At 37.5% G+C, this 24,195-nt stretch overlaps 1 protein-coding gene across 1 annotated transcript; it reads right to left on the bottom strand.

Moving 5' to 3' along the window:
- Positions 1-1,829: 1,829 nt before the first annotated feature.
- On the bottom strand, positions 1,830-2,210 carry LOC122739208 (pancreatic progenitor cell differentiation and proliferation factor-like). Its single transcript, XM_043981029.1, has one exon. The coding sequence runs from the start codon at positions 2,208-2,210 to the stop codon at positions 1,830-1,832; it is 381 nt and encodes a 126-aa protein (XP_043836964.1).
- Positions 2,211-24,195: the final 21,985 nt, after the last annotated feature.

Here is a 24,195-nt window from a genome sequence, read left to right as displayed (position 1 = left end):
GTAATGACACTGTATGTGTATTGCTCTTAAATCTATATATCTATTTCTGATCTCTTTTTATATTTTATTTTTATTTTAATTTTTTCAGGGCAATGAGGGTTAAGTGACTTGCCCAGGGTCACACAGCTAATACGTGTGAAGTGTCTGGGGCTGGATTTGAACTCAAGTCCTTCTGAATCCAGGGCCAGTGCTTTTATCCACTTTTATCCACTGCACCACCTAACTGCCCCCCTGATCTCTCTCTCTCTCTCTTTTTTTTTTTTTTAGTGAGGCAGTTGGGGTTAAGTGACTTGCCCAGGGTCACACAGCTAGTAAGTGTGTGTTAAGTGTCTGAGGCCGGATTTGAACTCAGGTACTCCTGACTCTAGGGCCGGTGCTCTATCCACTGCGCCACCTAGCTGCCCCTGATCTCTTTTTAAAAGTTCCTTTCTTGCATTACCATCTGCCAGTTGGACATCTCCACCTGGATCTTCCATAATTATTTCGAATTCAACATGACCAAAGCTGATTATCTTTCTTCCTGTGCTAGGCCCTCATCCAAACTTCTCTATTTTTGTTGTGGGTACCACCATCCTTTCAGCCATTTATGTACATAGCCTCTGAATCATCCTTAACTCTCCCATCACACCCCCTCATATGTAATCAGTTGCCAAGTCTTACTGATATTGACCCTCTCCAATCTCTTAATTTGTACGCTTATCCACTCCCCTGGCCACCACCTTAATTCATTATCTCATTGTTTTTCTCCTGGATTTTTGTAATCTAAAATAGAGTCAGTAGAGTGGAAGTCAGAAATTATGTATAGAATACCAACATTTTAGAGATGTTAGTACAACTTGTGTTGTTTTTGTACAGTTATTTCAGTCTTGTATGACTCTTTGTCACCCCATTTGGGGTTTTCTTGGCAGAGATACTGGACTGGTTTGCCATTTCCTTCTCCAGGTCATTTTAAAAATGAGGAAACTAAGGGAAACAGGGTTAAGTGACTTGCTCAGGGTCACATAGCTAGTAAGTTTCTGAAGCTGAATTTGAACTCAGTTCTTCCTGACTAGAGGGCTGGTCCTCTACGTAGAGTTGTTATGGACAAAAATTTGAAACCAGTCTGATGAGGAGCCTTGAATATAAATTTCTTCCTTTTTAAAAATTTAATTTAATTTTTTGGGTTACATTTTAAGATCCAAACTGTCTCCTTCTTTCCATTCCCACCCCACACAAGAGGCTGCAATTTGACAGAGATTTTGAAATATATGTAAAACCATACTATGTTTACTTCTATTTATCAATTCTTTCTCTGCAGTGGACAGCATCTTCTTCCTTCATATGTCCCTTGTAGTTGATTTGAGTATTTTTAACATTCAGAATACCTTGGTCATTTACAATTATTCTTCAAATGATATTTCTGTTAACATATACAATCGTCTCTTGCTTCTGCTCATTTTACTTTTCATTATTTCATGCAAGTTTTTCCATGTTTTTCTAAAATAAACCAGCTCATCATTTTTTTTTTCAGCATTAAAAGGCTGCTCAAAGTTTATTAGTTTCCGTTGAGTACAAAGTAAACAAAGTTACTGAGGCTTCTGGAAAGTACACAGGTGATTTGGATAGTAAAAAAACAAACGAACAATGTGTGCTTTCTTTTACTTGCTTTTTGGTGTTTTGCTTTTGTTTTCCTCTTTAAAAAAAATCACACACACACACACAACACAACTATTTCTACACTTAAGCAGCCTGTCTGTTCTAAGGGAATAAGTGGAGAAGGAAGGGGAGGGAAGCAGGAGGCGGGGAGAAGGGGAGGGAAGGGGAAATAGGCTCTGATGCCTAGGCACACTTCAGAAGCAGCGGAGCAGCACAGAGGGTGCTGCTGCTAATGCAGAAGACCCAATGTTGGTTTTGCTGGGTTCGATGACATGCCGCTTCCTCATGGCCTCCTGAGCCAGGTCACAGGTGATCATGCCATGAGCAACCTGGAAAGTTCTTGAGTGCTCTGGGGATTCCAATACAGTTGTCATGGATGGATGACTCGACTTCCCGAAGAAGCAGCTCGCCCACCAGTGGCCTGGATCTGATTTGGGATGACTAGGATGGTGAGGGATCATTTCCCCAGAGTACTCAGCACTTCCACAGGAACTGTTGCTGAAAGTGGAACCTAGACGTCTTCTGTAGCAGTCATGGGTTGCTACGAGTGAACCGCTGGACGGCATTGCTGCCATGTCAGTTGTTTCTTCCTCTGCTAATGTCAACCTTAGTGGCGGCTCCCGAGCGGCTCCTGTCAGGCAGTGGGCTGCGGCGGACGATCGCGGGTGACCTGGCTCGGGGGAAGGGGGCGCTAGACCACAGAGCCCATTTGTAAAGGAGATAACGGGAGGATACTCCACGGCAAACGGAAAATGCGCAGCTCATCATTTCTTTTGTTTGTTTATTTTTGTTTTTATTTTAGTGAGGCAATTGAGGTTAAGTGACTTGCCCAGGGTCACATAGCTAGTAAGTGTTAAGTGTCTGAGGCTGAATTTGAACTCAGATCCTCCTGAATCCAGGGCCAGTGCTCTATCCACTGCGCCACCTAGCTGCCCCGTTCATCATTTCTTACAGCACAGTAATAGTATTCCATCAATATACAAATTCCTTTTACAACATATGCAACAATTAGCCTTCTAGCCTTTGTTTGAACAGGAGAATGACTTTGCCTCCTTACTCAGTCTATTCTACTTAGGGGAGGTTAGGAAATTTTCCTTGACATGAAGCTTAAATTTGCTCTTTTGCAGTCCACATCTTGCTTCTAGCTCTGCCCTTTGGAACAAAGCAGAACAAAACCACTGTCTCTTCCAAATAATAGCTCTTCAAGTACTTGAACACAGCTATCAGTCCCTTCTAAGTTTTCTCTTCTGAAAACTAAATGTCTCCATATCCTTAAGTCAAATTAAATATAGTCTGACTTGAGGCCTTTGGTCATCCTAGGCACTCTCCTCTGTAATCTCTTTCAATTTATCTATATCTTTCCTAAAATTAAGTGCCCAGGGGAAGGTAGGTGGCGCAGTATCCACAAGCTTTATCCAAAGCACCGGCCCTGGATTCAGGAGGACCTGAGTTCAAATTCGGCCTCAGACACTTGACACTTACTAGCTGTGTGACTCTGGGCAAGTCACTTAACCCTCATTGTCCCACAAAAAAAAAAAATCAGTGCCCAGAACTAAACTACTCATGTGTTCTGATCAAGGCAGAGATCCACAGGACTCACCCCTGTAGTCCTAGACATTATGCCTCTATTGAAATCACAACATCCCTGACAGGGAGTTATGCACCCTCTGCTTAAATACCTTCAAGAGTAGGAAAATCACTGTTCCATAGGGGACATACATAACACATTTCTGAATAAGCAAGCCCCCTGACAGAACATGATATTCTTTTTCTTTTTTCTTTTCTTTTCTTTTTTGTGGGGTGATGAGGGTTAAGTGAGTTGCCCAGGGTCACACAGCTAGTAAGTGAAAAGTGTCTGAGGTCGAATTTGAACTCAGGTCCTCCTGAATCCAGGGCTGGTGCTTTATCCACTGTGCCACCTAGCTACCCGGAACATAATATTCTTTAAGTAGGACAGGAGCACGATTGAACTCTTACCTTCCTTGATCCTTTATTTCTATTAATGAAACCTTAGATCATGCCAGTTTCTTTTTAACTGCTCTGTCCAACTGTCAGCTGATAATAGTTTGGAGTTAGCAAAAACAAAACAAACAAAACATTCTTTTTTAAGTATAATAAACTCTTCAGCCATTTTCCTCTTGACTTATAGCCACACACTTAATTTTTTTTTTTTGGCAGGCAATGGGGGTTAAGTGACTTGCCCAGGGTCACACAGCTAGTAAGTGTCAAGTGTCTGAGTCTGGATTTGAACTCAGGTCCTCCTGAATCCAGGGTCGGTGCTTTATCCACTGCGCCACCTAGCCGCCCCACACACACTTAATTTTTTGATGTTAAATATAAGATTTTATTTTATTTTTGAGTATGCTTTGACCTAGTATTTCAGCTTAGCTAGATTACTTAAAATACTGATTGGTATCACCTGTTGTATCATCCAGATTAAACAAGTTTTGTGTCACCTGCTCATCCTTTTTTATTTCTTCCTTCAAATCATTGATAACACATTCATTCCTTTCTTTCAAGCCATTTTCATATTTGCTACTTTAGGGACTCTATTGGGGACCAGGTCTACTTTGCCTTGACCCCCGACACTGAAAAGCTTTCATCATCACCCTGAGTCAAAAGTCAGGAGGCTATTTCAAAGTCCAGATCTGATATGATTAATTGTAGAATTTTAGACATGTCGCTTAAGAAGTCTCTGAGTCTGTGAATTTCCTCACATTTAAAATGAGGAGAATAATTCTTTTAAATACCTATTTCACAGGTTTGTTATGAGTAAAGCACTTTGCAAATCTTAAAACACCAAATAAATGTGAGTTATTATTATTGATTGGCTTCTTTGTTTTCAGTATCTTCCCCTTTTCATCCGTTCTCCAGACAGATGGAAAATTAATTTTCTTAAGGCACAGGTGTGAATATATTACATTCCATTTCATTGTTCCCCTGTTTCCTCTAGGATGAAATATACACTCCCCAGTCTGACATTTAAGGTCTTCCCACTATCTCTTTCTGGCTCTAACTCCAATGATCTTTTCAATTTTATTTAACCTTCTCTTTCATATATTGTAGGTCCAGTGGAACTGGATTATTAGCTGTTTCCAGAACTTGGCATTTTATGTTCTGCCTTTCTTCACTTGCACAAGCTGGCACTTAAGCCTAGAATGTACTCCCTCCTAATTTCTCCTTCTTACCTTCCTCCAAAACTCAACTTTGTTACTAGCTCCCCTAGGAAGCCTTTCCTGAGCTCCTTAGTCTATTCCTGCGCTCTGTCATGTCAGATTTCTCAGAGCACTTTGTCTAATCTCTCTAGGATTACCATCTTTCTCTACCTTTCCTTATGCTTTATGTGTACCCCACAGAGAATGTAAACTTCTAGAAGAATGAGACTGCTTCACTGTTATCTTTTTATCTCTATTGCCATGCACAGAGCAGGCACTTTATACTTTTTTGTCAATTTACATTAAATTAAACAACTTGTCCTATGTCACATGTGTAGTAAGTGGAATTTTCATTGATGAGTTTTTGAAATATAGCTCTGGAAAACCAGGCTTTGATAAAACCCTTTGGGATTCAAATGGGGCTACTTGACTTTGCCTTTAAACCCAAATCACTCGCCTCTCACTGGTTGCCCAATAATAGGCCCCAGACCATATCTCAGTTGCTTATTGTTTGGGTTTTGATGGTTCAGAGTGAATATAAATAGCAATTGTTTCTGTTCTGACCAAAAACACAGTGGGTCTTCCCCTCCCTGACTGATTCTTTTGTGAAGGCAAAGTAGGCCATCTTTTACCTCAGTTCTTACCTAGCTTTCAACTATTGAATGGGTGTTGCCTCAGACAAACTAAGACCTGAGGAAGACCTTAGCTTAAAAAGGCCTACATCTCTCACTATGTCTTGGACCATCACCAGCCCTCCTGACCTATGTCTTGCCACTGGACTCAGATGATATTGGAAGAGAATGGATCTGATGACTCTGGACAGCCCTGCCTTCCTTAAATCCAAATCACTTCAAGTAAAGACACCACCCTCCTGATGTCATGAATGAAGACTGAACAACAGTAAATAGCATAGACTACATAGACTATAGGTGGTACAATGGCTAGAGTGCTGGAGTCAGGACCACCTGAATTAAAATCCAACTTCAGACATTTAGATCTGGGTGAGTCATTTACTACTGTCTGCTTTAGTTTCCTCATCTGTAAATAGGAATAGTAATAGCCCTTACCTCCCAGGGTTATTATGAGGATAAAACAGGATAATAAATATTTGTAAAATACTTTACAAACCTATAAATTTGAACCTAGGTACAACAATCCTAAATCTAATTCTTGTTCTTTAATGTCCTCTCCATCTATAAGACTCTATATCTCTATGTGTATGAAGTTATGACTGAAAATAATAAAATAGAACACTCTAAAAAAATGAAAATTCAATTGTTATGAAACCTTGGTTCATGCTTCCTTGATCCATCTAGAAATAGTTTGTCATTTCAAGTAGACCCAATGACTTTGACTTTATGGTCAGAGATAAGACCTTATAATGGGAGACATTCACAAAATAGGAAAATACCATTTGAGAGAAAAGATCATGTCTCCTAGGACCACATTTAACCCCCAGAGATGGCATGTGTTAACCTGTAAATTAATGAAACAATTAATACAGGAGAAAATAAGGTCTCTGATAGGGGCAGAGAGACTAGAGCTCATGGTATCATAAAGCAAGAAGCTAGGAATACCCAAAGATGAGAACTGAGGACAGGGTTTTTATGGGGTAACAACAAAGGGAACCAAAAGACTGCTCAGGTACAGAAACTACTAACTACTTAATGTAAATGAACCTTTAACAAAAGAAACTATAGAATTGCTCCTGAGTTAAGTATAGATGCTGCTTAACTCTAAATAGAAACTTTTACATAATAACATAAAGTCCAGGGAGTAAGGGGGGGGGGATCACTTTGCTTGGGGGAAGGTCCATAATTCAATCAAGAATCTGGAATTGACAAAGATTGGTTAGCTCCAGGCAACTCATTGGCCTGGGAATGGAGAGTAGGTGGGGAATCAGTCAGTTCTCAGTAAATTTGAAGTTATATAAGATTCCCTTGGGAGTAATTAGCATTCAGAGTGGAGGGGTGGTGGTGGGGGAGAACAAAGAGCTAAAGATATATAACCTTAGGAATTAGAGGGTGACCAAGGTAAGGGCCAGAAGGTTCATGCCTCATGATTTAGGAAATAGAGTGACACCCACCACAGAACAATGCTTCCAATCAACATTACTTTCTTCATGAATTGGTAATTTCTAAAAGTGGGGAAGAATAGAAAATAGAGATGATGCAATTTAAGACATAGGGCTAGCTTCCCAATCAAGAAATCAGATATTTCTTGGAGAGAATCTCTGGGACCCTTATTTTGAGACAAAACCTTGAGATTTTTTTGAGCCACAAATAAGTCAAGAATGAGATCTTACCACATGGACACTTCTCTTCCCCTGCCACCCATCCCCACTCCATCTAAGCACTCAGAAAATCACTTCACTGTTACCTAGAGAAAAGACTTTGGCAATTTGTTATTTTAAAAATATTATTTATTTGTTTATAACATTCAATTTTTTTGAGTTACAAATTCTCTTTCTATCTTCAATTCCTCCTTCACCCACTGAGAGATTGCAAGCCTTCTCAATTATACATGTGAAATCATGCAAAATAGTTCCATATTAGCTATGTTGCAAAATAAAGCACAAAATAGACAAAATTATACTTCAACTTGCACTTAGAGTTCATTAGTTCTTTCTATGGGAGGTGGATAGCAGATTTTTGTCATGAGTCCTTTGGAATTGCCTTGGATCATTGTCTTTATCAGATTAGCTAAGTCTTTCACAGTTTATTATCCTTACAATGTTGTAACTGTGTACAGTAATCTCCTGGTTCTGCTTTACTTTACTTCACATCAGTTCATATAGGTCTTCCATGGTTTTTTAATTTTTTTTTTTTTTTTTGCAGGCAACGGGGGTAAAGTGACTTGCCCACGGTCACACAGCTAGTAAGTGTTCCATGGTTTTTTTGAAACCATACTCCATGTCATTTCTTATAGCATAAGAGTATTCTTTTTTTTTTTTAAATGATGCAATTGGGGTTAAGTGACTTGCCCAGGGTCACACTAAGTTAAGTAAGTGTTAAGTGTCTGAGGTCGGATTTGAACTCAGGTACTCCTGATTCCAGGGCCGGTGGTGCTCTATCCACTGTGCCACCTAGCTGCCCCAAGAGTATTCTTGAAAAGTTATTAAAATGATGTTAGTAGTATCGAACCTCTGTTTTAGGTGAATAATCATATACTGACTGATCTTTTGAAATATCTGCAGGCTTTTGACTGGTTGGTCCCAGTTCTTGGCTACATTAGCTGAGCAGCTGCAGGCACACCACTAGGTTTGAAATGAATTATATAAAAACCCTTTGAATAATCAGCCTGGGTTCCTCAGGGGTACTTACCCTAATCCCAGTCATCATTTTGCTTACATCATAAAGGCTATTTAGATTTCCCCTAGTGTATTCAGCTAACAAAGTGCTATGATAATGCTGGTTTTCCTGTATGGATGTATGTCTTCAAGTGTATACCCTTTCTGTATCACCTTGGTATAGAATATAAGACTCTCGTGGGTTCTCCTTTCTCTCTATCCTATTTTACTTGGTGACCTCATTGGCTTTCATGATTCTGATTATCAAATCTCTGCAGATGGCTCTCCAATCTACTTGTCCAACCCTAACTTCTATCCTGACCTATAGCTTCATATCTCCAATTGCCTTTTAGACATATTGAACTAATAAGCATTAATTTAAGCACTATGTTCTAGGCACTGTGTTAAGTGCTTGGGATACAAATACAAATCAGAAACAGTCCTTGCTCTCAAGGAGGTTACATTCAATATATAGTAAACCATTACTGTTGGAGGTATGAATTGGTACAATTATTTTGGAAAACAACTTGGAATTTTGCAAATAAAGTGACTACAATATTCATACCCTTTGATTCCAAGATTTCACTACTTAGACATATACCTCAAAGAAGTCATTGACAAGAAGGTTCCATGTATACTAAAATATTTATAGTAGAATTTTTTTTTTTGTAGTAGCAATGAACAGAAAACAAATTAGATGCCCATCAACTGGGGAATGACTAAACAAATTATGGAATATGAATGTAATGGGATATTACTGTGCCATAAGAAATGACAAATATGATGAATAGAGAGAAGCATGGAAAGAAATTAATTGATGCAAAATGAAGCAGAGCCAGCAGAACAATATATACAGTGATCACAAGAATATAAATGAAAAGAACGATTACTAAAAACCAATTAAAACTTAATATTGAAACAATTGAAACTTAATATTGTGACGTTATAAAGAATAAACTGTCCCCAAAGGACAGACAAGAGAAAATGACTTTTGCTACTCTTTTTCAGAGATAGAGGTAGAGGCAGAGAGGAAGAGGTCTATGGGTGTGGAACATTGCATTTAGCAATCGATCTTTCCAGTGTGTTGACTGGTTCTGCTGAACTTTTTTCTCATATTCTATTAAAAAGATAATAAAAGGTAACTTTTTGGAAATAAGGAAGAGTAATACGGGGGAAATATAGGTGATTTAATGATAAAAGTTAACAATAAACATCTTTTAAAAAATTAGTCAGACATGATTTCCCCATTCAGAACTGATGCCATCTTGAGAGGGGAACACAGGATAGGGGCAGAACATTGGACTATTAGTTAGAAGAGACGGGTTTGTCCTATATCCAACATATACTAACTCTGTGACACTGGGATTCAGTTCATCTATAAAATGGGCATAATATTACTCTACACACCTCATTGACTTGTGACAAGGAAAGTACTTTACAAACTTCATAGTTCCATACAAATGAAAACTTATAATTAACCTTATTATTTAGAATTATTTATTATAAAAATTAATGTTTTGGTTTTCTCTAGTAGTTATTCAGTGTTTATTTTTATCTTAGTGGTATATGCTATTAAGAATGTGAAAATGCCTAGTTGTTAAAATCTATTCAAGTTAAAATTTCTGCTTAAAAACATCAATTTAGCAATAGATCAGATAAAAAATGTACACAATCTTACATAGATGTTGTTTGACAAAATGGCTTTTAAAAAGGTCCTATTGGGGGCAACTAGGTGGCACAGTGGATAAAGCACCAGCCCTGGATTCAGGAGGACCTGAGTTCAAATCTGGCCTCAGACACTTGACACTTACTAGCTGTGTGACCCTGAGCAAGTCACTTAACCCTAATTGCTCCACAAAAACAAAAACAAAATAAAAAAGGTCAGTATTATACTATTGGAAGTCAGATGTTTGCCAGATGATGTTTAGATTAAATAATAGTTTTGAAGAAGGAATTGGATGATCTCTAAAGTCTCTTCTATTTTCCACATTTAATTATCCTATAGGTGCTCCAGTACTTAGCTCATAGTTGTAAACCTCAATAACTTCATAGAGCTCCACATGCACTTAATTTGTCAATGTCCTGAAATGACAAGGTGGTTTTATTCTAAACTATCCTCTGGCTGTCTCAGAAAAGTAAATGAAGTCTGGTTTTTCTAATGACTCCTATATTATGATTGCTTCAGACTCTACCTTGATTTAATAATAGAAATATAGGAGCAGGGATTCCAATTGAAATTTGCACTTAGTTCTTCTAATTCAAGAACTATAATTCTTTTAATTTAATCACATGGTTAAATAGGAATCTCAATTATGCTACCCTAGATCAATACTCATATAGCTTCTCATTTCTGCATCTCCTATTCTTTTCCTGCTGGGGACTCTTGGAGCTAGGGACTGGGGGTTTGAGGGGGAGATTTATACTCCTACCACCTGGCAGGGGTGAAGGTAGAGAGGAAGTCCTTGATCTTACCTTAAATGTTTGGTAAAATATATTAACTGTATCATGCTGTCACAACCTCATTATGCCCTAGGCATATCTCTAAGATTGTTAATTACAGTTAAGATGCTAACCTACATCAGTGGAAGGAATTTCTACAATAGGAATTCCCTATCCTGATGAGAGCACAGATCTGGACCAACCAACCACTCAAACAACATTAAATTCTACTCTTGTTATTAATCTCTATGGTAGCATCATTTGACTAATTGCTTGTTCATAACATTGTTTTTATAGCATTGTCATGTATATTGTGCTATTTTTGTGGAACAAATTTAGAGTGTGTCTATAATTTGGGAGGACAAGAGCCCATGGAGGTAACCAAGAGTGGCTTTAAAAAGTCTCTTCTAGGCAAAATTTAATTAGGATGGGGAGGTAATTGGATATCATACAATTTAGACTGGAGAAGGCTTAGGGATGACACTAACTTCCAAAGATTTGAAGGGATTACATTTTTTCTGTTAGGCCCCAGAAGGCAGAACTAGGAGCCAGGAGAGGCAGAGGGGAAGATTTTAGCTTCCTGTAGGAAAAAATAAAGAAATTAATAATTTATAGCATTCCCAAGGTAGAATGATCTATCTCAGTAAGTAGTGAGCTCCCCTTTATCAGAGAGAAGTGTTCCAGGTTAAGATAGTGGTTGGATTAATTGGCCTCTTGAAGTCTCTTCTTACTTCAAAGTTATGACTGTCAACTAGCATGTTAGAAGAGATTGCTGGGCCTAAATGAATTTGAGGGATGAATGTTAACATCTTTGTTTTTGTTTTTGTTGTTGTTGTTTTTTTGTGAGGCAATTGGGGTTAAGTGACTTGCCCAGGGTCACACAGCTAGTAAGAGTCAAGGGTCTGAGGCTGGATTTGCACTCAGGTCCTCCTGAATCCAGGTCCAGTGCTCTATCCACTGTGCCACCTAGCTGCCCCATGTTAACATCTTTGAAAGATGAATTCATATTACTGTAGGTCAAGACAACTCGAATGTCATTTTCTTCAGGAGATAACTGTATATATCTTGAGGCTTAGTCTAATCAACAAGCACTGGAGTGTATGGAGAGTTCAAGGAAGATTAGCCCTTTTTAGGACTGCTTATCTACCTTTGGTATATACTTGGCACTAAATTCTTACCTTTGGCTCTAAGAAGCTGTGGTGTACACAGTGGCCACAACCCAATAAATTGTTTTGAAGGCAGGCTAAACCAGGCTGAGGGGAACTGATAGGCCTCAAATCCATTGATAATTTAGGGGAGTGTCTACCTCAAAGATGTGAAGACTTCCCCTGGTGGAATGGGTGATTGAGAACAATTTGTTCTAATAGCCATGAAGGTGGCTGAAGCCACCACTAACAGAGTGCTTAGAGCTTAGTCAGACATTGAAGACACCCAAGGTCATCCACTGGACCCTGGGCCATGGCCAGTTATCTTGACTGTTGTCTTGGCACTGGACTTCAAAGACTTTGGAAAAGAGAGTGAGGTTGATGACTTTCTGCAATTCTACCTCACTTAAATCCAATTCAGGCATGAGTCAAGACAGAAACCCATGATGTCATAAGTACTCTTTGAAAACAAAGAATGAACAACATGTATCTTGAAGGTTATAAATGTCTTCCTCATTAAAAGATAAACTTTTTGAGGCAGGAACTGATTTTGCCTTTTGTTTTATCCCTAACATTTAGCACCACACCTGGCACATAGTAAGTAAGTAATAAACTATTATTTTTTCTTTCACTGATGTCTCTGCTCTTATTTCTATTAAAGGCTAGATAATATATTGGCATTTTCATTTTAGCATTAATATTCAATATGTTTTTATATTCATTTGTTCCTTTGTATTTATATAGTTGTATATTTATCTCACCTTGTGGTCAAATCACACACAATGTATAAAAACTTCTACAAAGATGATTCCACTTACCATCAGTACATGAAATGTGTGAAGACTTAGGGACCACATAAAATCCCATAGACCTGAAAAATGAACAGCTCTTGTTGTGAGAGAACTCAGCAAATATTGCATCCAAATAGCAGCCCTGAGTGAAACAAGGCTGGCAATTGAAGGCCAGCTTACTGAAGTCAGAGCTAGATCCACATTTTTCTGGAGTGGTTGCAGTGAAGGAGAGTTCCTTGAAAGTGGTGGAGGTGGGCAGCTAGGTGGTGCAGTGGATAAAGCACCAGCCCTGGATTCAGGAGTACCTGAGTTCAAATCCGGCCTCAGACACTTGACACTTACTAGCTGTGTGACCCTGGGCAAGTCACTTAACCCCCATTGCCCCACAAAAAAAAAAGAAAGTGGTGGAGGTTTTACAATCAAACTAATCTAGTAACACAAGCTTATATGCCTACCAGAAGGAGCAAATGACTGACTCAAGACAATGCAAGGTGCCACCTTGCCAGGAAACCACCATATCAACAGTCATCAATTCCCTATTATTTCACCATGATAAACCCTGATGAGGTTAAACAAAGAGTTTATCAAGACCTGGTGACCCTCATCTTCAATTGTGCCAAATGAGGACAAGACTTATTTATAATACTGAGTAACTTTAATGCTAGAGTAGGTACAGGACTGCCAGATCCAGATCACAGTCTTGGGTTGTCAATTCCAGGTGAGTAAGAAGCACAAACACACAAGAGCTTGCAGCCAAAGTGGAGCATTCTCTGTTCATAGTTTCCAAGGCAGAGAAAAGCAGTCCTCCTGGTTGCTTGCAGACCAGAGCACAGGCCAGGAGAGTAGTAAGCATACTCTCCTTAAATCATAACACCTTGGAAGAAGTGAGGACTTACAAATTCCTAGAAAGTATCTTGGAGAACAGCTGCTCAAGACCCTTCTGAAGTTTGGGGACGAGTAGTGCTCTCCACCTTGGAAGCAGGGCCCCACTTTAACAAAGAGGTTAAATGTCAAGAAATGGGCTGGGGAGAAATGAGCAAACAGGAAAAAAATGCTCCCCTAAAAATTTTCTATGGGTGACAATGAAGATCAAAATACGTCCTCAGAAGAAGATAACAAGTCAAAACTCCTGCATCCAAAACTTCCAAGAAAATATGAATTGGTCTCAGGCCATAGAAGTGCTCAAAAAGGACTTTAAAATACAACTAAAAGAGGTAGAGGAAAAAATGAAAGAGAAATGAGAGTGATACAAGAAAATCATGAAAAAAGTCAACATCTTGGTAAAGGAGACACAAAAACATACTGAAGATAATAATACCTTAAAAAACAGACTGGGTCAGGGGGCAGAGCCAAAATGGTAGAAGAGAGACTGTGACTCCTGAAAGCTCCCAATAAACCTGTCCACTCACTCCCAAATAATGCCATAAAAAAACCTCAGAGCAGTTTAACTCACATAAGAACAGAGTAAGACTATTCTCTAGCCAGAGACAACAACTGGGATCACCTGCTGATCAGGCTGAGAGACATTTTTCCCTTGTGCTCTGATTCTTCTTTCACAATATGACTAATGCAGAAATAGGTTTAATGTGATTGCACATATATAACCTATATTAGATTGCTTTCTGGGGAGGAGGGAGGGAAGAGAGGTTGGGAGAAAAATTTGGAACTAAAAATCCTATGAAAACAAGTGTTGAAAGCTATCATGATATGTGACTGGAAAATAATGAAATCCATGACAGCTAAAAAAAAAATAAACAGACTGGGTCAAACAGCAAAACGAAGTACAAAAGTCAACAAGGAAAAGAATGCTTTGAAAAGCTGAATTGGCCAAATGGAAAAGGAGGTGAAAAAGCACTCTGAAGAAAAAGATTCCTTAAAAATTAGGATTGAGCAAATGGAAGCTAATGACTTTATGAGAAATCAAGAAACAATGAAGCAGAAACAAAAGAATGAAAAACTAGAAGGCAATGTGAACTATCCCACTGGAAAAACAACTGACTTAGAAAATAGATCCAAGAGAGATAATTTTAAAACTATTAGACTATCTGAAAGCCATGATCAAAAAAAGCTCCTAGACATCATCTTCCAAGAAATTGTCAGGGGAAATTGTCCTGGCTATTCTAGAACCAGAAGGTAAAATAGAAACTGAAAGAATCCCCCAATCACCTCCTGAAAGAGATCCAAAAATGAAAACTGCCAGAAATATTATAGTCAAATTCCAGAACTCTCAGGTCAAGGAGTTGTAAAGTATTGTAAGCAGCCAGAGAGAAACAAATCAAGTATTGTGGAGCCACAGTCAGGATAACACAAGATCTAGCAGCTTCTACATTCAAGGATCAGAGGGCTTAGAATATGATATTCTAGGGGGCAAAGGAACTGGGATTACAACCAAGAATCACCTACCCAGCAAAATTGATTATAATCCTTCAGGGGGAAAAATGGGAATTCAATGAAAGAGAGTATTTTCAGGCATTCTTGAAGAAAAGACCTGAACTGAATAGAAAATTTGACTTTCAAATACAAGACCCTAGAGAAGCATAAAAAGGTAAACAGGAAAAATATACCATAAGGTATATTAAAAGCTTAAACTGTTTACATTCCTACATGGGAAGATAATAATTGTAACTCATAAGAACTTTTTCATTATTAGGGCAGCTGGATGGAGTATCTTTAGACAGAATACACAGGTGTGAGTTGAATATGAAGGGATGATATCTTTAAAAAAATAAAATTAAGGGGTGAGAGGAATGCAGTGTGAGAAAGGAAAAGGGAGAAGTGGATTTGAGTAAAATATCTCATAAAAGAAACAAGAAAAAGCTTATACAGTGGAGGTGAGATGGGGGAGGTGTTGGGAAGTGAGTGAACCTTACTGTCATCAGAATTGGCTCAAAGAGGGAATAACATACATACTCAATTGGGTATAGTAATCTATCTCACCCTGCAGGAAAGTAGGAAGGGAAGGGAATAAGGGGGATGATAGAAGGGCAGCCAGATTGGGGGAGAGGGTAGTCAGAAGCTTTTGCTTCTGACTTTTTGACACTTTTGACACTTTTGACACTTTTGAGCAGGAACAGTATGAAAGAAGATAGAAAATAGAATAAATATCATAGGGAAAGAATAGGATGGAGGGAAATGCAGTTAGCAATAGTAACTGGGAAAAAATTGAAGCAAGTTTGTCTGATAGACCTCATTTCTCAAACACATAAGGAACTGAGTCAAATTTATTAAAATAAGAGCCATTTTTCAAATGATAGATGAGCAAAAGATATGAAAATTTCAAATTAAATAGTCAATGCTACCTATAGCCATATAAAAATGCTCTAACTCATTATTGATTGGAGAGATGCAGGCCAAAACAATTCTGGGGTACCACCTTATACCTATTGAATGGGATAATAGGACAGCAAAGGAAAATGACAAATGTTGTAAGGGATTATGGAGAAAATGCAACATGAGTGCACTCTTGGTGAAGTTGTAAACTTATTCAAACTTTCTGTAGAGCAATTTGGAACTATGACCAAAGGGCTATAAAACCATGTATACTCTTTGACTTAGTAATACCCACTACTAGGTTGGTATCCAAAAAGATAAAAAACAAAAAGTTGAATTCAAAATTGAGGAGGTGCCCATCAACTAGGGAATGGCTAAAATTCGTGGGATGAGATTATAGCGGAACACCATTGTGCTATAAGAAATGATGAGCAGGATGCTATCAGAAAACCTGGAAAGACTTACATGAGCTGATACAAAGTGAAATGTACTGTATAAAAAGTCACAGCAATATTGTGAGATGATCAGCTGTGAATGACAGCTATTTTTAGCAATACAATGATCCAAGACAATTCTGAAGAACATATGAAAAATGCAATCCATCTTCAGAGAAAGAACTGATAGTGTCTGAACACAATTTGAAGCATAAGTTTTTGTTAATTTTTCTTTCTTTCTTTTTTTTGGGGTGGGGCGGTCTCTTTTCTTTCACAACCTGACTAATGTGGAAATACTTTGCATGACTACGCATGTATAACTTATATTGAATTGCTTGCATTTTTTTTTTTGGTGGTGAGGCAATTGGGGTTAAGTGACTTGCCCAGGGTTACACAGCTAGTAAGTGTTAAGTGTCTGAGGTCGAATTTGAACTCAGGTCCTCCTGAATCCAGGGCCAGTGCTCTATCTACTGCGCCACCTAGCTGCCCCAAATTGCTTGCATTCTTAAGGGGGAGGGAAGGGAGAGAGGAAGAGAATTTAGAACACAAAGTTTTAAAAATTGACATTAAAATTGTTTTTACAAGTAATTTGGGAAAAATAGAAAGTAAAATTCTCTATTCATCTCTAATCTTTTCATCAGGAATGCTTCAAAGGTCTCTTTTTGATTAAATATCCATTTTTCCCCGTTAAAGTATTGTACTCAATTATTTCAGGAGGTTATTCTTGGTTGTAATCCCAGGCCTTTACCTTCTTGAATATCATATTCCAAGCCATATATTCCTTTTATGTAGTAGCTGCTAAGCCTTGTGTTTTCCTGAAAGTGGTTGATACTATTTGAATGGTTTCTTTTTTATTGCTTTGAAGTATATTCTCTTGACACTGGGAGCTCTGGAATTTGGCTTTAATATTTCTGTGAGTTTTCTTTTTGGGACCTCTTTCCAGTGTTGATCAGTGGATTATTTCAATTTCTATTTTACCCTTTAGATCTAGGATATCAGGGAAGTTTTCCTTGATGATTACTTAGAATATTTTGTCTAAGCTTTTTCTTTGACCATGGCTTTCTAATAATTCTTAAACTATCTCTCCTTTATATGTTTTCATCATCATTTATTTTTCAAATGATATGTTTCACATTTTCTTCTGTTTTTTTCATTCTTTTGAGTTTTTTTTTTTTTTTTTTTAGTAAGGCAGTTGGGGTTAAGTGACTTGCCCAGGGTCACACAGCTAGTAAGTGTTAAGTGTCTGAGGCCGGATTTGAACTCAGGTACTCCTGAATCCAGGGCCAGTGCTCTATCCACTATTCTTTTGAGTTTTTAAAAAAATTTCTTGGTGTTCGGGGGGGGGGGGGGAGGAACCAAGATGGCGGAGGAAAGACATTAAGTGTACAGAGCTCCTGATACAATTACCCCCAAAACATCAATAAAAGAACCCCTGGGGGGCAGCTAGGAGGCACAGTGGATAGAGCACCAGCCCTGGATTCAGGAGGACCTGAGTTCAAATCTGGCTCAGACCCTTGAAGCTTACTAGCTGTGTGACCCTGGGCAATACCACTTAACCCCCAATTGCCTCACCAAAAAAAAAAAAAAAAAAAAAAAGAAAAAAGAAAAAAGAAAAGAAAAAGAAAAGAAAAGAAAGGAAAGGAAAGAAAAGAAAAAAGAACCCCTGGAACCCAAGGCAATGATCCAATATAACCCCTAAAGAACTTATGAAAATTGCAGTCCATCTACAGAGAAAGAACTGATGATATCTGAAAACAGACTGAAACACATTTCTTTTTTTGACAATTCCTTAATCTGAAGTTTTTGTTTTTATCTGTTTCCTCTCGCAACCCTAGCTAATGTAGAATTGTTTTCCATGACTATTCATGTATATTTAAATTTAATTGTTTGAGTTCTTGGGGTGGGGGTGGGGAAGGGAGGGAGGAAGAGAAGTTGGAACACAAAGTATTTTTTTAAAAAATTGATGTCAAAATTTGCTTTTACATATAATTTGGAAAAAATAAAATTCTAAAAAAATTAATTTCTTGGTTTTTCTCGGATTCTTTAGCTTCCATTTGCTCAATTCTAATTTTTAAGGAATTGTTTTCTTTGGTAAACTTCTGTATCTCTTTTTTTCATTTGGTCAACTCTACTTTTTTGGAAATTATTTTCATCAGTGAATTTTTGTATCTTTTTTATTTGGCCAATTTTGTGTTTTAAGGTTTTTTTTTTCTTCAGTATTTTTCTGCCTCTTTTACCAAGTTGGCAATTGTTATTCTTTTCAAAATGTTCTTCCTTTGTTTTCATTTTTTAATTTAATTTTTACTCTACTACTTTCATTTGATTTTGAACATAATTTTTTTTTTTTAGTGAGGCAATTGGGGTTAAGTGACTTGCAGAGGGTCACACAGCTAGTAAGTGTTAAGTGTCTGAGATCAGATTTGAACTCAGGTACTCCTGATTCCAGGGTCAGTGCTCTATCCACTGCACCACCTAGCTGCTCCTGAACATCATTTTTTTTAGCTCTTTCTGGAGTTCTTTTTGAGCTTGTGTCCAATTTACTTTTTTTTTTCCCCTTGAAGGCTTTGCTTATAGCTATTTTGACTTCATTGTCTTCTGAGCTTATGACTTGATCTTTCCTGTCACTGTAGTAGATTTTTCTGGTGAGGTTCTTTGTTGTTTGCTCATTTTAAAATACTTTTTCTTGATTTGTAACTTTATGTTAGGGTAGGGTTTTGGTCTGGTATGGGAAGGCATTGGTTCTGTCTCACACTTCAGTATTTTTTGCTCTATTGTTTTCAGAGATAATTTTTGGGGTTTGGAAGTTTTAAGTGCTTCTTTAAGGGATTTCGTGAGAGATGTGGTCACTGCTATCTTGGTCTGCACTTTTGTCCTTACCCAGAAAAAGCCCCTGATTCCTGGTGATTACAAATGGATCCTGCTCCTCAAGGCCTTTCCTCTCCTGGGACTGGAAGTGATGTTGTTTCTCAGGGTCCTGAATCCCTTGAGACCAGAAGTGTTATTTACCCTCAGGGTTTTTACTTCTGACTGAAAGTGAACCTCTTTGCCCTTGAACTTTGACGTATATGTGGGTATATGCAATGCAGCTTCCCAAACAAGATTTGGTCTCATGTCCAGAGTTACCAGAGAGATGCCCTGTAATATTTTTGCCAGGTCTCCTTTGCCATTTCTGGCTTGTAAACTCCTGAAGCTGCCTTGCTTCTGTTACCATCACTTAGTGTCACCACTGGTGTTTTTTCCAGGTGAGTCCCAGGTCAGCCTCCTTCCCCCTGTCACAGATTTTTTTTAGACCTCCTATGTTTTCTTGTGCTGGAACCTTTTGCTGATTCTTCCTCTCCAGAAATTAATTTGAAGAATTATTTTAAATTTGTTTGGAAGAGAATTTTGGGACAGCCTCCTGGAGTGCTTTTCTATATCATCTTGGCTATGCCCTCATAAGCCTCCAGTTGAAGATTATAAAAGAAAAACTGGGTCAATCCTACAGTTAGATTTTCTAGAGAGGACAAACATCTCATGATCAACTTAATAGATTAATCAGGAAGATGCATGCTTAATTACCTTAATAAAAAAAAAGGTGTTATGAAAAGAATATTCTATTTTATGATGTGCTGGGGCAGGGAGAGACACTTGCTCTGTTTACATATACATATACATATGCATATGCATACATATACACATATACATATACCTACACATATATATACACATACACATACCTATATACACATATGTGAGTATGTGTATATATATTCCTTTTGAAACAAAAAAACTGTTCTTTTACCAATTAAATTGTCATTCTTAGTTTTTTCCTTTTTTTAAATAAAATATAATTTTCTTACATTTAAATGAAGTATGCTTATAATGTCACCATAAAAAGGTCGTTGACTCCAAATCAGTTCCATCAGAAAGGTGGTCTATAATATCTAAGAAACATAATCATTCAGCCTTCACTTAAAGAAATATAGTGATGAGGATTACACTACCATCTAAGGCAGCCCATTTCAATTTTGGATTTTTCTAATTGTTAGGAATTTTCCTCATGTTAGCCTTCAATTAGCACTATGTTATTTGCAGCTTCCACCCACTCTTCTTACTTTCGTCCTCTGAAGCCAAACAGAACAGGTCTAATCCCTCTTCCATATGACAGCTCTTAAAATACTTAAGAGCTATTATAAGTATCTTAATACTTATACTAAGAATTATACTCTCATAAGTCTTCTCCACAATAAACATCCCCAGTTCTTTTGATGAATTCTCCTATGCTATAGTTTCTTTTTTTCTCACCAATCTAGTCATACTTCCTGGGATGAACTCCCATTTGTCATTTTTTGTTGTTGTTGTTTTGTTTTTGAAAGCTCCAATTTTATTTATTTCTTTTAAAAATATTTATTTTATTTTCAATTTATGGAATAAAACAAACATTTCTATAACACAGTATAGTAAAAAGATGATTGCACATCAAACTGCAAATCTATTATGTATAACTTTCTATTCCTTTTAAATATATAATAAAGTCATGTAACATTCATTTTTTTCCTTCTTTCTTCTCTCCTCTCCCCCCTACCCTAGATATGGCTACCATTAGACTATATATATCTATATAGATATCTATATAGATATCTATATAGATATCTATATAGATATATGTATGTGTATGTGTATATGCATGTATGTGTATGTATGTATACATACATACATACATACACACATATGCATATCACACATATATGCAAAATCATTCTGTACATACTTCTATTTATCAGTAGTTTCTCTGGCCAAAGATAGTTTCTTCCTTCAGAAGTCCTCTGTAGTTAATTTGGGTATTTATAATAATCAAAATGACTTATTTGTTCAAAGTTTTTCTTAAAACCATATTGCTATTACTTTATACATTGTTCTCTTGATTCTGCTCATTTCATTCTTTATTTTATGCAAGTTTATCTATGCTTTTCGAAGATCAGAAAGCTCATCATTTCTTATAGGACAGTAGTATTCCATTACAGTCATAAACCACAACTTCTTCAGTCATTTCCTAATTGATTCCCTGCAATTTCCAGTTCTTTGCCACTATGAAGTGAGCTGACATAAATATTTTAGAACATATAGGTTCTTTTCCATTCTACCTAATCATCTTTGGAAATAAACCTAGTAGTAGTATTGTTGAATCAAAGAGTTTAGGCAACTTAATAACTCTTTGGGCATAATTCCAGATTGCTCTCCATTCCACCAAAAATGAATTAGTGTCCTAATTTTTCCACATCCACTCCAACATTAAATTGGACATTCATTTAAGGTAGTAGTGATCAGACAAATTAAATAACTAAAACTAATTAGAAATCAAAATCGTGACTTAGCAATTGTTTCTTTTTGCTATGTAAGTTAAAAATAATGGTATACTTCTTCTTCTTCTTATTTTTTGTGAGGCAATTGGGGTTAAGTGACTTGCCCAGGGTCACACAGCTAGTAAATGTCAAATGTCTGAGGCTAGATTTGAACTCAGGTCCTCCTGAATCCAGGGTCTGTGCCCTATCCACTGTGCCACCTAGCTGCTCCTATGTTTATCCTTAATATTAATTATCTATATGTATTCACATGTGAAGAAAATATTTAGAAGAAATTTAGAAGAAATAGGTATAGTCTATGACACTTACTGCCCTTACCCACTAGAATAATGTATTTGCATTCAGCTTCCTAATCTGTAAATGTGGAATCATTTCTCCCCTCCCTAATTCAAAAGAATGTTGCAAGAATAATTCAATATAATGGATCTCAAAACATTTTGAAAGCTGTTATGATGATATTTTGTCAAAGCTAGAAAATGGGGAGGCAAATGTCCTTATTTTCAAGAAGTGGATGTAATTCTTTCTGGGAGGACTCTTTTTTTAGGCAGTACTACTGGGAAAACTGGAAAGTAGTCTGGCAGTTCTTGGGTTTAAAACAATATCTTACACTTTATAAATTATGATAAACCCCAAATGGATATCCAACCTGAATATGAGGTCATACCATTAACAAAGACAAGAGCATTGGAGGAGGTATTATGCACAGCTATGGCAAAAATATAAAGGAAATAGTCCAAGATCAAAGACAATTTTGACATTATAAAATCAATCAATATGAAACAGTATCTACTTACAAGGAGCTTACATTCCAGTGGAGGGGAGAGAACAACAAGTACATATGTAAGTATAAATATTTATAGCACAAATATAAATTTTATAAATGTTAACATATATGAAGTAGTTAATGTCTGGGAGTGAGATCACTAGCAGTTGAGAGGGATCAGGAAATATGCAGAAGATAGTGCTTGGACTTCATCTTAAAGGAAGAGATAAAGGAAATTATAAATAAAATATAATTTTGACCATATAAAACCCAAGGAACAAGAAGAAATCTTTAGGATGTCCATGGGTAAGCAAGTCCAGTGGAAGCTGAGAAAAGAACTCCTCTAGTTCTGTCCACATCTAGATGTGTGTAGAAGGGCAGAGGGTGTGTTTTGACCCTCTCTTAGTCATGCTGTTCTGTTTGATTCCCCCTCTCAGGATTCTAGGCCCTACAGTACATTTAAGGGTTGGTGTCTCTTTTTTTGCCATAATTCTGAGCCTCCACAGGTTCTTTTTCCCCTGAGGGGTTGGGGATGTCTTTTTTTCCTTGCAATTGACTTGACCTACTGCTGTTTGCATTTCCTCTTATTATTAGGGGGTCAGTAACTAGCAGTCTAGTTTCTATTAACCGTTTAACATTGGGTAGCTTTTACAAAGGCATATTAACTCATATGGTATAGCCAGAACTGATGTATTCCCCTCCCCAACACCTTGTGGAGCATATTCGCTTTTTCACCACCTCTGAGGGAATAGGCTCAAAACTCATCATAGTTCCTATATATAACATCTGTCCCATTTATTTCACATCTAGATGTGGACAGGAGAACTAGAGGAGTTCTTTTCTCAGCTTCCACTGGACTTGCTTACCCATGGACATCCTAAAGATTTCTTCTTGTTCCTTGGGTTTTATATGGTCAAAATCCTGCTCCTCATTTCTTATAGCATAATAGTGATCCATCCTAATCTCTGCTTCAAATATTTTTCAAAATTACTATTGCTAGCTGTATTTCCCTCCATCCTATTCCTTCCCCTTGATATTTACACTATTTTCTATATTCTTTCACCCTATCTCTCCTCAAAAGTGTTTTGCTTTTGACTACCCTCTCCCCCAGTCTGCTGTCCCTTCCTTCACCCCTCCCTCGTTATCTCCATTTCCCTCCCACTTTCCCGCAGGGCAAGATATATTAATATACCAAATTGAGTGTGTATGTTATTCCCTCTTTGAGCCAATTCTGATGAGAGTAAGGATCACTCACTCCCCTGTACCTCCCCCATCTTTCCCATCACTCCATATGCTTTGTCTTTCTTCTTTTATGTGAGAAAGTTTACCACATTCCACCTCTTCCTTTCCCTTTCTCCCAGTGCATTCCTATCACCCTTTAATTTAATTTTTTAAAAAGATATCATCATAGGTCAGTTAGGTAGTATAGCAGACAAAGCAGAAGCCCTGGACTCAGGAAGACCTTAGCCAAAATCTGGGCTCAGACACCTGATACTCTCCAGCCACGCAACCCTGGGCAAGCCACCCAACTCAGACTACCCCATACACACAAAAAAAATGCTTTAAAGATATCATGCCTTCATATTCGACTCACACTTGTGCACTCTGTCAAAGTATACTTCATCTAGCTGCACTAATAATGAGAAAGTTCTTATGAGTTGGAAGTATCATCTTCCCATGTAGGAATGTAAACAGTTTAAGCTTTTAATATTCCTTATGGCATATTTTTCCTGTTTACCTTTTTATGCTTCTCTAGGGTCTTGTATTTGAAAGTCAAATTTTCTATTCAGCTCAGGTCTTTTCATCAAGAATGCCTGAAAGTACTCTCATTGAATTCCCATTTTTTCCCCCTGAAGGATTATAATCAATTTTGCTGGGTAGGTGATTCTTGGTTGTAATCCCAGTTCCTTTGCCCCCTAGAATATCATATTC

This window comes from Dromiciops gliroides, chromosome 2 (assembly GCF_019393635.1).
Source record: "Dromiciops gliroides isolate mDroGli1 chromosome 2, mDroGli1.pri, whole genome shotgun sequence".
Classification (NCBI taxonomy): domain Eukaryota; kingdom Metazoa; phylum Chordata; class Mammalia; order Microbiotheria; family Microbiotheriidae; genus Dromiciops; species Dromiciops gliroides.
Note: the sequence above shows the minus strand (reverse complement) of the source record. Positions and strands in the feature narration are given on the sequence as shown.